General features: G+C 27.5%; 1 protein-coding gene across 1 annotated transcript in view; it reads right to left on the minus strand.

Annotated features, from left to right (window-relative positions):
- Positions 1-743: 743 nt before the first annotated feature.
- The window catches only part of p (WD40 repeat domain-containing protein pink), a 30,433-nt gene continuing 17,564 nt past the window's right edge, over positions 744-13,612 (minus strand). Inside the window, exons 14-24 of the mRNA XM_043042537.3 lie at positions 12,008-13,078; positions 10,743-10,907; positions 9,469-9,588; positions 8,866-8,976; positions 8,052-8,164; positions 6,771-7,089; positions 5,343-5,418; positions 5,197-5,259; positions 4,035-4,191; positions 1,546-2,993; positions 744-1,436 (exon numbers count right to left, since the gene is read on the minus strand). Of these exons, the coding sequence (XP_042898471.2) occupies positions 2,917-2,993; positions 4,035-4,191; positions 5,197-5,259; positions 5,343-5,418; positions 6,771-7,089; positions 8,052-8,164; positions 8,866-8,976; positions 9,469-9,588; positions 10,743-10,907; positions 12,008-13,078 (2,272 nt within the window). The 3' untranslated portion in view covers positions 744-1,436; positions 1,546-2,916. The remainder of the gene's footprint in view (positions 1,437-1,545; positions 2,994-4,034; positions 4,192-5,196; positions 5,260-5,342; positions 5,419-6,770; positions 7,090-8,051; positions 8,165-8,865; positions 8,977-9,468; positions 9,589-10,742; positions 10,908-12,007; positions 13,079-13,612) is intronic.

Raw genomic sequence — 13,612 nt, forward strand, 5'->3', positions numbered from 1 at the left:
TTAAATGATAACTACTTCATTGAAATATTATTAAAATTATTGAAAGCTGATCATTTAAGCATGAAAAAAAATCTAAATGTAAAATATAATTGTAACAAATAAACCAAACAGTACCGCAGTGGGCTGATCATAAGGGACCAAGGGTGTACAGCAGTGTTTCCCTAACTTATGACTTTTGCGTACCCTTTCTAAATTTTTCGTAACGCTGTGTACCACTAATTAAAAAATGAATGTATTTTTACTATAAAAAAATTGCACAAAAGTTAAAAATCACAACTGGCTGTTGACACCACTAATTATTTACTGTTAACTCTGCAAAAAATAGCCTATAGAAAAATACATAATAATCGTAAATCTTCATGGCTAGCTTTGTTTTTAAATAAAATTTTCGTTTGTTGTAAGATACTTCGCATAAGAACGCGTAGCCCCGCTAAACTGTTCCTGTACCCTTGGATGTACACGTACTACACTTTGGGGAACACTGGTGTACAGAATCTGTTCCTTGTTAAACCGTTCTACCATAGAGTGCTCAACTTGGCTCAGGTAGTCGGGCTACCAATGCAGGGGAGCCATCCCCTCTGCAGAGGATCGAAATTGTAATGGCAAGTCTTCGGATCATCCTCAAGGATGCACCAGACCTTAAGCAATAGCCCACTGTGTAAATCTAGTGCGACGTAAATAAATTACCTACCTCTTGAATAAATAATAATAAATGCAAATTCTCAAGGAAAATAAAGAAAATATCAAATATTTCACTTTTATCAATCAAATCATTGCACAATTAGGTAGGATACACAAACTTGAAAGACAGATCATCACATTTTATCAGGCATTATAATTATTTTGGACCTGATTAAAATAAATTGTCAGTTAATATGGTTATGGTACATAAAATTTTATATACCAGATGAATGGGAAATAAGGGCTTTGAGCACTATTCTTATACTTTGAATAATTATTATGAAGCAACTAGACAAAAGAATAGATGAAAACAAATACAAATGAGACTGCATAGTTATTAATATATAGAGAAACAGTTTATAATAATAAATATTTTGTGTTAACAAAACAATTGAAAAATATATATAGCTTATAAGAATATTTTTAATCGATTATTAATTTCTAAGTTCCTATCATAAATAAAGGTTGCATCTTGTAATTTTTTGTTCTGAATTGTTTAAAAGCTTTTTTAATTACATGAAACATTATTTTACATTTTCTTTAAATGTTTTCATACACAATAGAAATTTAGAATTTATACCTTTTAAAATGTATAATAATCAAGTTAAAATTAGCAACAATTATTTTCTGCAAATATTACCTTCTGAAAGCAAATGAACTTTTAGAAGCACACAAATTTTTGCTGATGTCAAAATTAAAAATGACTGTTATTTAGAGCAACGGATGCATCACAAAAATTAGACATGATTTAGTAACTTGTCAAAATATTATGTTACTTTTGAAATAGTTACAGTTACAAACTAATGATTTTAAAAACAGTCATTAGTTACAAGAGCAATAACGGAGAAATTAATTTATCTATACTGTCAAGCATTTAATGTGTAATTTTAAAATTATAACACTCATTATTTGTTGAATGATTGCATCAGCTGGAAAATAACTAAAGAATGGATAAACTATTTATACTAATAAAAAATACTAATCAAGTGACATCAATGATGACAATTGTGGAACTCATAAAATATTAGCCGGAAATGTAACTCTTATTTTCAGAATTGATTAAAAAAAGTTTTGTTTTTTAAACCTATGTTGATTATGAATTTAGCTAATGGAACAAACATTATAAAATATAACTTATGATACAGTGCACATTTAAATTGAAAGTATTAAATTACTCGCATAATAAAAGCATATAAATAAACAAATTTAAACTAAAAAATAATAATAATAAACTAGCACTATATGTAATTATACTGTTGAATGTATATTTTAAAATAAATACAATGTGTCAATCTTATTCAAACACAAATATAATATACCAACTCAAAATATGTCATAAATACATCTTAAACAGCATACATAACTAAATTTAATACTTAATTCAGAAAAAAGATAAATACTTTTACTTTAACTAACACAAAATCAATAACAATAACATAACCATTCAAAAACAAACATATGTTTTACAACAAACAATCATAAGTAAATTTCAGCAATGAAGAGAAAAAAAAAAAAAGAAAGGAAGAAGACTACACATGAGTCCATATGCCTCCATTTATGGAAAGTTCAAAATAGCTGCATAATCTGAACACTTACGTCATGGTATAACTATGTATTTTTCAAAACCGAAAATATTTGAGCATAAATGAAAATTATTATACTTTTTGTAAATAAAATAGGTGTCTCAAGGATACACGATGCCCTGGCTTTCTACATTTTAACACCTCTGTTACTTTGGCTTCAGCGAATTTCGCCTTTTCTCAACGTTAGTAAATTCCAACTTCTTCTTAAAATGTACTGTCGTAAGGAGAAAGTAAAATTTTCCAAAACCATGCTAATAGAGAGGGGAAAAGCGAAGAGATAATATAAATTCTGTAGACTTGAGACACCTATCCCATTTTCAAAGAAAACAGATTGGACAAGGAAATGACATTATTTAAAATAATTAAAAAAATGTTTGAAACAAAAGATGTTAAGAAATGTTACATTGAAATTCGTTGTAAGTTTATCGATGGATAACTTAGTGAAGAAGACTTAGAGAAAATTTCAAAATATATGACATTTCAGTTACACAATCAAGTGTTAAATAGATTTCACATTTATATTAAACCTGAGCAAAGAAATTGTGACAGTAATCAATGAAGAATAGATAGCATTTAAATGAAGACTATCTTAATTTATGTATTAAAACCTGCTAGATGGGGATAGAATAGTATTTGGCACATCGAAAATAATTCATCCATCTTCATCACCAGGTTTAAGGCATGCTATACAGAATCCTTCACTTGAGCAAGCCGTATGATAGGAATGTCCTGTTCACAGATATAAACAGATTTAGTCATTTTAACAATGTGTTATAAAAATCATGAGAAAAATATAAAACTTTTTGAATATAGTAAACATGTTTAAAAGTTTAACATTTGTAAATATTGTTCATTAGCTTACTACAAGACAATGCAACCATTTTTGAATGGTGGATTCTAAAAACTAGAAAATACTATGAAGAGTGCCAACAAAAGCAATCATAAAAATGTAGTTTGTATTTAGACTATCTGAAATTAATAGGTATAACCTAATAAATGAATTTTTTTTTACTAGGGTGCAAATTATCAGATTAATGCAAATTGTGTTTGAAATTCTGAAAGTAATTTTTTTTAAATTCTTCTTTTTCTAATTTGCTTGTATAATTCTGAAAGAAACAACACTTCATTGTAAGTACTATATCCATTGCCACAAATAAAACTTGTAAAATGAAATGAATACAATCAGTCTGACCAAAACAAAACTAGATCTGAAATTTAAGGTCAAAGCTGAGAAAGATTTTTCTGATATTTGCTTTTTAATATTAACAATAGTTTAGAAGCCATGATGAAAGTTTTCAAGGGCCATTTTTGGCATACAGACCATTGACTGCATATCCCTGGTTTACTAAATTCGGTGCATTTTCGAAAGGAAAACTAAAACTTATTTCAAATATCAAAGATTATTTAGAGGTAAATAAAAAAATTGGTCACTAAACATCTTACAACTGTTTGCAACTTTAGCTCTGGACTGCATACAGAGAACATTTTCTTATAATAAGAGGAATTTCATAGTAGAGTCAATACATTTCAACTCCTTCTTTGCTTAAAGAACAGATTGGTTTGGTTTCGAATTTCAGTTTTGCCAGTATGTCAATTTATTTTTGAATAGTAAAGTTTGGACAAACTAATTCAGCAATTTCACAGACAAGGATTGCGCATAATTATAAATGTTAATGAATCCCTGTAAAATTCACATACAAAAGTACAAAATTGATATAAATAATTTCATATAAAAAAATATAAATAAAAACAAAAAATATCACAACTTACCGCATCTATAAACTGTGACTCCCCCTTGAGAAGAAGATAAATGTGAAGTCAGTGGCATTTTACAAGCTTTACAGACAGTCTTTAAGGATATTTTAATGCCCCAATGACTTTCTGGTTCTTCTAAATAAGAATGAGTAGCCCTTCTGAAATCTTTCACCTAATAAATTAGTTACTATTAGTATCAATCAATAATTTCAATGATTGTAAACTAAAAAACCTTTGGGGGGAAAACTTTAAAAAACAAAGTTTGAAATTTGTGCCAATTTTAGACATATATGAGACCAAGCTCAAAAATATACTCTCCTATTTTTATAAAAAGAAAAAAATAGTAATAACTTACTTCAGGAACTTTATCATTTTATTTTGTCTTCTAAATTTAATTATATTTCATTCTGTTCTCAAAATTAAGCGAATTTTACGTAAGAAACTTTTATTTATTTTACTTTTATACATAAAATTTTTTTTTCATCTTTCGATTCTGTTTTTAATAATAAGGATCATTTTGAAGAAAACTTCTTTGAGGATTAAAAATAGCTTTAAAAAATTGTAAAACAGATTTTCTTCTTTAACCCTTTGACACAGAAATTGCATCAAACAAATTTTTCATGTTTCTGTATTAATTTAAGTCAAAATAAATGAAAAATATTAAATTCAGCATTTTAAAAATTTTTTGTTTTGAAATCGTTCAATCAGACACCACTGTCCCTTTTTCGGTTAAAAGTAAAATTTTTTGATTATGGTTAAATTGCAAACAATAATTTTTCAAATTTGCACTAATTTAGATTTAATAGAAACAGTAATTCATTTTGAACTTTCTTTAATTCAGAAAATTAATTATTAATACATTTCGGAATCTGGATGAAACAAAAATTCAAACTAGTTTTTTTGGATTTTACACTTTAGAAAAAATTCAATTCCGAAAATCTAATAGATTTTTTTAATAACTATTAGACTGTTTTTTATAATTAAAACATACCAAAATATACTTTTACTTTTAATAAGTGCATCAGAAAAAAATATATAAAGGACAGTGGTGCCCTAAGGTTTAAAAGCCAGCAGTTCAAAAAGTAAAACTCCATAGAAATGGTAATTTTAAATAAGTTTAACTTTTATTATTTACTTTACAAATACAAATGATTGCTAACAAGTAACAAAAAATTACCTTTGTTTTAGGATTAGTAGAAGCACTCGGTTTCTCTTTCTCCTTCAGAAACACTTGCCGTAACTGAAAATTTTGAGCAAATAATTAAAATTCTAAAAGAACCATTGTAAGCAAAGATGTTTCAACATCAATGAAAATTTTCTTACTTCAGGTGATAAACTTTTTAGCTTTCTAGACCAGAGATAGCTTCCAACAGTCGCTAACGTAGTTTGCTTTAAGGCACTACAAAAATTATATTATATAAGTTGTTATAGTTCGATTTAGTAGAATAAAACAAACTATGATATAAGATTGACTTGACTTTTATTGTAGAAATCAAATATCTTTCACAAACTTTATGCAATTAAAATGAAAGGAATAAAGTGGCTAATCAAAGCACAACACAAATCATAGCTGGATAAATACATACATAAACAACTTTATTTCAGAGTGCAATTGTCACAAAAAAAGCTGCTCATGTGTGTGTTGTTTGCTAGATAATGATGCTTGATTAGCAGTCTTTTTATTGCATTCTTAATATTTTTGAACAACAAAGTTTTTTTTAAAATCAAAGCAACTGTTAACAAATGTTTTTCATTTTATAAATTGATCACAAAGTTTAGGTGTTATTTTTTAAAGATTTAATTAACCTGTTATTGTTAACAAGACATGGCAAGATTACCTGTTATTGTTAACAGGACAAGACATCAATTCATCTTTAGATTTCAGAATCTGGTTCAGCAAGAAATTATGCACAAAGTTTAATGCAATGAACAAGGACTGATTTTTCATTAAAATTTTTTATTATAAGTTAAAGTAAAGTAGGTACTTCATCTTAATGAAGCTATGTTTATAAATACTCATTCCATCATCCAACCATGGTTAAGCAGTTAGCCCTACTTTTGGGCTCCATATTTTAATGGTCATGGTAGGAAAGCCACCTAATTTTTAAACTAGTCAGACAACCTGTCTGAGCTGGTACCTTTACTTACAAACTTCTACACCACTACTACGAGAGGACTCCAGCCATAACAGATTTAAAGTGCACTTTGCTGTGTATACATGCCAGTTATTTTTTCGGCTGCCAAGATTGCAATTATGACATCAACTCTCAACCAACGGTAAAAGCGACACGATAACAGACTGAGCCGACCGCAACCCTATATGTTTTCTTCCTATAGATACTTATGCTCATGACGTCAAATAAAGTAGTTCATTAAAATGGTCTTACGACAAAACTATTAATAATTATTATTTATTTTTTTAAAGTTCGTACTTGATTTATTTAGAAGAAAAATTTAAACTCAATTTAAAAATAAATTGAAATTTGTATAAAGATAGTGATCTCAATTCATTAACAGACAATAAAAAATTTCCATTACAGCAAGTGAAAAGTATCCTAATTAACCTCAATGACACTGGTTTACAACATTGCTATTAAACAAATTACAATACATTATAATTACACAGATTACTTTGCTATACAATTTCAATAGAACATAATATTATTTTCATTTAAGACAATATAAAATTACAGATATTTTTATTAATCGAAGAATAATTTATGATAATTTTAACTATTTTTTAATGTTTACCTCTGTTTTTTATTAATAACGAAAGACTTCATGACAGACTGGTAGAAGGCTGGTGTTAAAGCTCCATTAGGAATACTTAAGCCCCTCAATATTTCTAATACTTTGATTGAATCAAGACTGGATAAGGCAGTGGTAGAAATTGTTTCCCATGTCAAAGTACACTTCCATTTTTCATCTTCACAGGGATTCTGACAAAATTCTGTAGAACTACTGTATTCTAAATCACACATGAGACAGTTTACAGACTCGTTTTTAACAGATGATTGTGCAAAAAGAGCAAAAAACTCTTGCCATTCTTCAGGACTGGACGGGAAGTAACCTACGAAAACGAGAAGCAACCGTAAAATTATTAACAAATGATTTTTACTTTTTAAATGAAGGTATATAGTTAAGAATTTTGCTGCAATTAAAAATCTTATATAGATAAATGATTAGGGTTCAAGCCAGTAATAAAATTTTAGTGATCCAAAAGGACTGTTTATGTTTTAGAGGTTCATAAAATATAACAGGGTAGATTGATGTTCAACTTTTTTAACTATCATTTAAATATAATTAATGACAAATACTCAAAAAACATGTCTTTTAATATGATTTTGGCAATATTTGTAAATGACTTGATGAGAATCATACACAGTTGTGTGAACCCTCTAAATCATATATTTCATATCACACATATTTTTTTGATAAAACTAAAGTTAAAAAGAAATATTGTTGATATCTGTATATATGTACTGTGCATCAATTTATGAAAGCACATGTTCTGCACATTTAAGTTTTGTTCAATACAAACTTTTAAACTTATTTTTATTGTAATAATTTATAGCCATAACTATAAAATATTACATGCTACAAAAAGATTTATGCAATAACCATTTCTTACTTTAGTTTATAACGAGTATAACTTTTTAAGAAATATTCAGTACAATTTACGTTAAGTATTTTTTATTTTATTATAAAAAAAAAATAAAAAAAACTTTTAACATATTGATGATAAATATTGATATGATAAATGTTGCAATTCTTATAAGGCAGATTAGAACTTTGTTTTTCAAGAAAACATTTTAAATTAAATATGATTGCATGGAAAAACTTTCTAATAATGTTACTTAAAAACTTATTTTACCTAACAATACAGAGATTAAAAATAACTATAATAGAGGTTACCAACCTTTTGGGTAAGAGAACTTTCAAAAGAAGAAAATATATGTGTGCCATTTCTAAGTTTTAGATTATACTTATTTTGAATATTTTTAATGTAATGTATAGTTAAGATAAGCGTACCTGTGCTGCTATTGATGTCAATAAGACGAACATCACCCAATTGAATGACTAGTTTTCTGTGAGTATCTTTCAAGCTTAATTTCTTAACCAATGACAAAGATCCTAACCAAAATCTGAAAAAAGAAATATAAATATTAAATATGTGCTAAAGCAGATTATTTTTTAAATGCCTTTAACAGACTGAAATGTATGAATAATAAATAAGTTTCAAATCGTACAGTTAATATAAAATATTGTAAGTTAAAAATTATTATTTTAAGTATGCTTCTGTCTCAGACTTATAGAGAAAACATGGAAAATAATGAAGATTATTCAAAAGAGTAGAAGAAAAATTATTGAAATAATATATATATATATATATATATATATATATATATATATATATATATATATATATATATATATACACACACACATATATATATATATATATATTTTAAAAAGAAAAATGTAAAAAAATATATATTAAAAAGCTGAAACAAAAACCACACAAAATGATTTATTATTTTTTTAAAAAATTATTTTATTTTAATAATTTTTCTTCTACTATTTTCATTAATCTTTATTATTTTCTATGTGTTCTTTATATTTTTAATTTATTTTATGAGTTTTATATACTTGCAGCTTATGCGCAGTAAACAAAACTAATTTATTTTCTTAATTTTCCTCGTTTTTCTCTTTTGATTCTTTTCATCTTTATCGTGCTATATATATGTATATTATACATATATATGCTTGAAACTTTTGTGAAATACAGTGTAATGATAAAAAAACATTTAGTAAACATAATCAAAATTAAACTGTAATAACATACCCAACAGAAAAGCATTTCTCTTGCAGTAAGTCAATGTCTAGTTCTTTAGAAGTAGTAAGGACATGCAAAAGTAGTTCAGAATACTTCCATGAATGAAGATGTGATCCAGGTCTAAAGAAGCAAGCATTTCATTTCATAACTATTTACGTAAAATTAATTTTTAAATAATTTGAATAAAGAAAAGATACATTACATAAATAGAAAGGCTTAAAAAAAAAAAAAATTGCTGGAAACTAGGTATTATCTCTATATTTTTTGTGTTCATGTTAAAATGAAACCATCTTCTCTTTTTGCAATGATTTAGAATTTATTTAGTGAATGCTGTTAACATATATTTTAACAAATGAAGAAAATATCTGGGCACAAAAGTTATCCTATAAAGGTTTTAAAAGGTTTATCCTTTATAAAAAATATGACTAATTTTAATTATTTTGAAATATTTTTACAATTTTTACTGATAATTTATAATACTAGTCAATCAACATAATAATTGAATATCAACACAGGTCATTAAATAATATTTTCTAATGCAATCAGCGTCAAGCCAATCGAGATTTGTGCACGAAAGACAAAATATTAACCTAAAAAATTAATAATAAGAACCTTGGCCAGCCACAGCTGCACTTCAAGCTTTCTGAAGTTTTCACATCAATTTGAAGAGCTCCATCAATCCATTCTAAGCATACTTCCTTCAAATGTAGTAATTTTTCCAAAATTTTCGGCCTAAGAAAAAAATTATATATTATAATAGTTAAAAATTTACATTTAAGGAATTTCAGAAATAAAGAACTTAAATACATAATAAATCATTTCTCAGTTAAATTAAACATTACTGTTCAAAATTTCAAAGAATATCATAGTTTATAAATGGAAACATAGAAATTTTTGATTGAAACTGGCAAATAGTAGAGGTTTATTTTACTAACAAAGGCAAAAATAAAGAAAAGCGACTTCAATTTGGGTAAATGTTTTCTCCTTAACATTAAATTTAAACAATAAACAAATCATTTACTCAAACAAGATATCAAATTGAAAGCTCATCAAATTGCTTAAATAGATCTATTATATTTATATTTCTCTTAATGGTATTTAAAACTGAAAATACTATTAATTTCTTATTCAAAGAAGATATTCTACATCCATGGTACAATATCATCTTTGAATAAGGAATATCTATGTATTCAAAGCATCTATATATATATGAGCTTCAATCCTGCACAAACTTAAAATCCTCTGACGACTGTGTGAAGTCCCTTCTCACGTTGGGGTTCTGGGCAATGATATCACCGACACTCTGGCTAAGGAGGGGACAGAAGAAACTTTGATGAGTCCAAATTCACTCACCTTCATGGAACGGGCATCAAAAAAGAAGACAATGTCTCCTGGCTTGTACCCCCCAAACATCACTGGTACCAGAGCACCCGTCCAGGAGGTGCACTCAACATTCGGCGCAACCGCAAGGATCAGACTGCGCTTACCAGCGGCCACCTTAAGTCTCTTTCTTTCGAGGGTAGTGTTAAAATCTTCCCCAACTTCCCTAGGTGCCACAACATGCAGGCTTCTCCCCAACATATCCTGGACTGTCTTGGACTGGACAAGAGGGACATTCTAGAAAACCCACTTTTGGTGGCCGACTTCCTCCGGGTCATGAATTTCATGGACATTGTTTAGCCCTGCTAATTTTGGGGATTAGGAAGAAGAAGAATATATATATAATATCTGTACATTCAACATATATATATTCAAATATATAATATCTATCTTTTTGGAAATTCTAATAAGCATTACATTTAACTATTATAAAACGCTGACAGATTACTACATAACAAATAAGACTTAATGAAACACATTTGGCTTATAAATTAGGGCTAACATACCTTTGTACTGCAGGAAGACAGTCTAAAATTCGTGATATATATTCAAAGAATGGTTTTGGGTGATTTCCAGAAGACTTTGATAAATATAGAACATCCAGAGGAGTAATATGGTAGCTTCTTTGTAAACATAATTCAACAGCTCTGGTACTGTTTACTTTAAAAATCCTGTAAAATAAAAATGAAATTAATTTATTTTAATGACAAATCTGCCAATAAAAATTAATTAAGTAAAAATATTTTACTATGCTTTAGTTTAACATATATTTGTAACACAGTTGAATCTTGTTAATAAAAGAAACAAAAAGCATCAACATTTTGTTTGGATGCATGTATAATATTCAAGACTATACAAAAAGCAAATTTTTATTTGATGGAAAAAAGTGACATTAATTATCTTATCTTATTGGAAATTTGAACCTGTCATTCATCTTTTTTTGGTTAATATACTTTTAGCTACCAACATGGATAGGAAAAAATCTAGTTGAGTTCACGAAATAATTTAAATTTCATGATAACTGTTACTTAATATACTAAATATTTACATATAGGGAATTGTAGGGACTTTTATTGTCATCAAAATACAAAAACTTTATTACACTAATGACTATAAATGGTCTGCAATATTTTTCATTTATGATAGACATTAAATTAACTTGAAATGCTTTTTTCCCTATTATGTTAACTCATTTTGAATAGTAATAGACTAGTAATTTATTATTGATAGTTAAAAGATTTTTTAATTAATCCAAAAAGGGTGTTTGAATATAAATGAACTAAAAATTGAAAAAAAAAACTTTAAACTGATTACTATGAATGCACATTGCTTTATTATGCATCAGTAATACTTATTTAAATATAAAAGCAAACAATAAATTGTGTATTAATTCTATTTTAATACAGATTTTTTTAGGAAATTTTCTCAATCTTAGGGAATTTTCTAAAATGTACAAAATCCAGGATAATTTTTCTTATACCAGTAGCCCAGGAGAAACTGGAAAATCCAGTAATATAACGCTCAATTCACTAGAGTTGGCAGCAATGTAAATGGGATATAGTAGTCTTTGTAATGCTTAGTGGTTAGCTTTGCTGATAGAATTTATGAGAATACATATTTAGGTTAAGAAGAAATAAATTAAATTTCAAGAGACTAAATGTTTGAAGCAAGGAGATACTTAAAATACATTGGATGGTTCTAAAACGTTATAAAGGTTAACCTCTCATAAAACAAATTTTTTTTCAATGGACAATCATAATTTAAAGCTTACTTTAGGAGGTGGGAGATCAAAACAGGACCTAAATAACTTCGTTCAAGGCAACTGGCAGCTGCATCAATCTGTTCTGTGGCTAGTTTTTTTGTGAAATCATCTGGTCCATTCAGTAAAGATACACCAGAAAGCATAACACTCCATGTTTTGATGCAAGGAAGATTGAAGACATTTAAAAATTCTCTAAGTTTTTGGACATCAAATAAATGAAAATAATTTTGTACAAAAGCAGCTGACTGAGAGTCATTATCATCTAAATGGCACAAACTATTATGACTAGACGTGGAGCAATCATTGTCAGTGACTGTAATATCACCATTTGTAAGACTCTTTCCCGGATCACTAAATTGGTTAGACAAGGATTTCTTTGTGATTGGCATTTCACTATTTGGGAACAAAGGTGATTTTTGTAAGGAATGAGCACTTTCAGATTGTCTTAAATGACTAGATGAGCGATGACCGTCAGAAAATTCTTGGCTAACACGAGTTTCGTGTTCCTTCTTATCATTCTTCAGAGCTTCCTCAATTCTATCCTTAACCTTTAAAATAGCTGAACACACATCAATTACTTCTTGGATTTTACCCCAAATTTTCATTTGAAAGCACATTATAGCCAGCTCTGATATCATATGGCGATCTTCAACAGTCAAATGGAATGGATCATAAACAAACACAAAGTCTTCTAAGTTCACTAATTTAACAAGAACACTTTCAGTTCTTAATGTACTCGAATCAGAAATTTCTATGTTGCCGGAATGAGTGGATTCTACATGTTTATCATCCTCATATGATTTAGAATCAGAAACAGAAGGATCTTCTTGTTCCAAACGATCACTTATCTCACAGTTCTCACTAGGTGATGAATCTTGACTAGTAATTTGGCTACATGTACTTCTGAGAGTATCATCTTCTCGATAGGAATGACCACTAGGGTTATGATAATTTTGAATGAATGTAATAACAGCTTTAATAACTGCAATTTGAGATGAATGAAGTACATTGACCCAAACTTCTAGCACCTCATTCAAACGGCTGACATCACAAAGGACATTTAAATCTCTAGTCAGCAACCTGAAATAAAATAAAATGAGTATTATTATACAACTTAAATTTACCAATGCTTTACTCTGTTAAAAAATACATGTAACAAAATTTAATTGTGCACTCCAATGAGTTAAGATAAAGCTTTTTTTTTTCTTTCAAAATTTGAAATTATACGTCAGTAAAAATTTATCAATGTGATCACACATATTTTAAAAAAAATATTTTTTTGTCATATTGAAAAACACTAAGGTTTTCAAGATGGGTAAAAAAAGTCTTTTTTCTAAGTATAAATATATAACTAATTTCAGATTTTAAATTCAAAAATATAAAGTAACGAAAAAATAAGAAGAAACATTCAGGTTGTTGAGAATCTATATATGAAAACCACTAAAAAATTGGAAATCTATTGAAAATTGATTGAGGTTTTCGAGTAATTTACTGGAAATTACATCTCATAGAATTTATTTTTATTGTAACTTTACTTTCAAAACTTAACATTTTTGAACTTGAAAACTAAAATTTGCTTTACATTTACGTTTTTTAAAATTTATAATTTATGTT

The sequence above is a fragment of the Parasteatoda tepidariorum genome, chromosome 2, assembly GCF_982258835.1.
Source record: "Parasteatoda tepidariorum strain Cologne lab strain chromosome 2, Ptep-v5.0, whole genome shotgun sequence".
In the NCBI taxonomy this organism is placed as follows: Eukaryota; Metazoa; Arthropoda; class Arachnida; order Araneae; family Theridiidae; genus Parasteatoda; species Parasteatoda tepidariorum.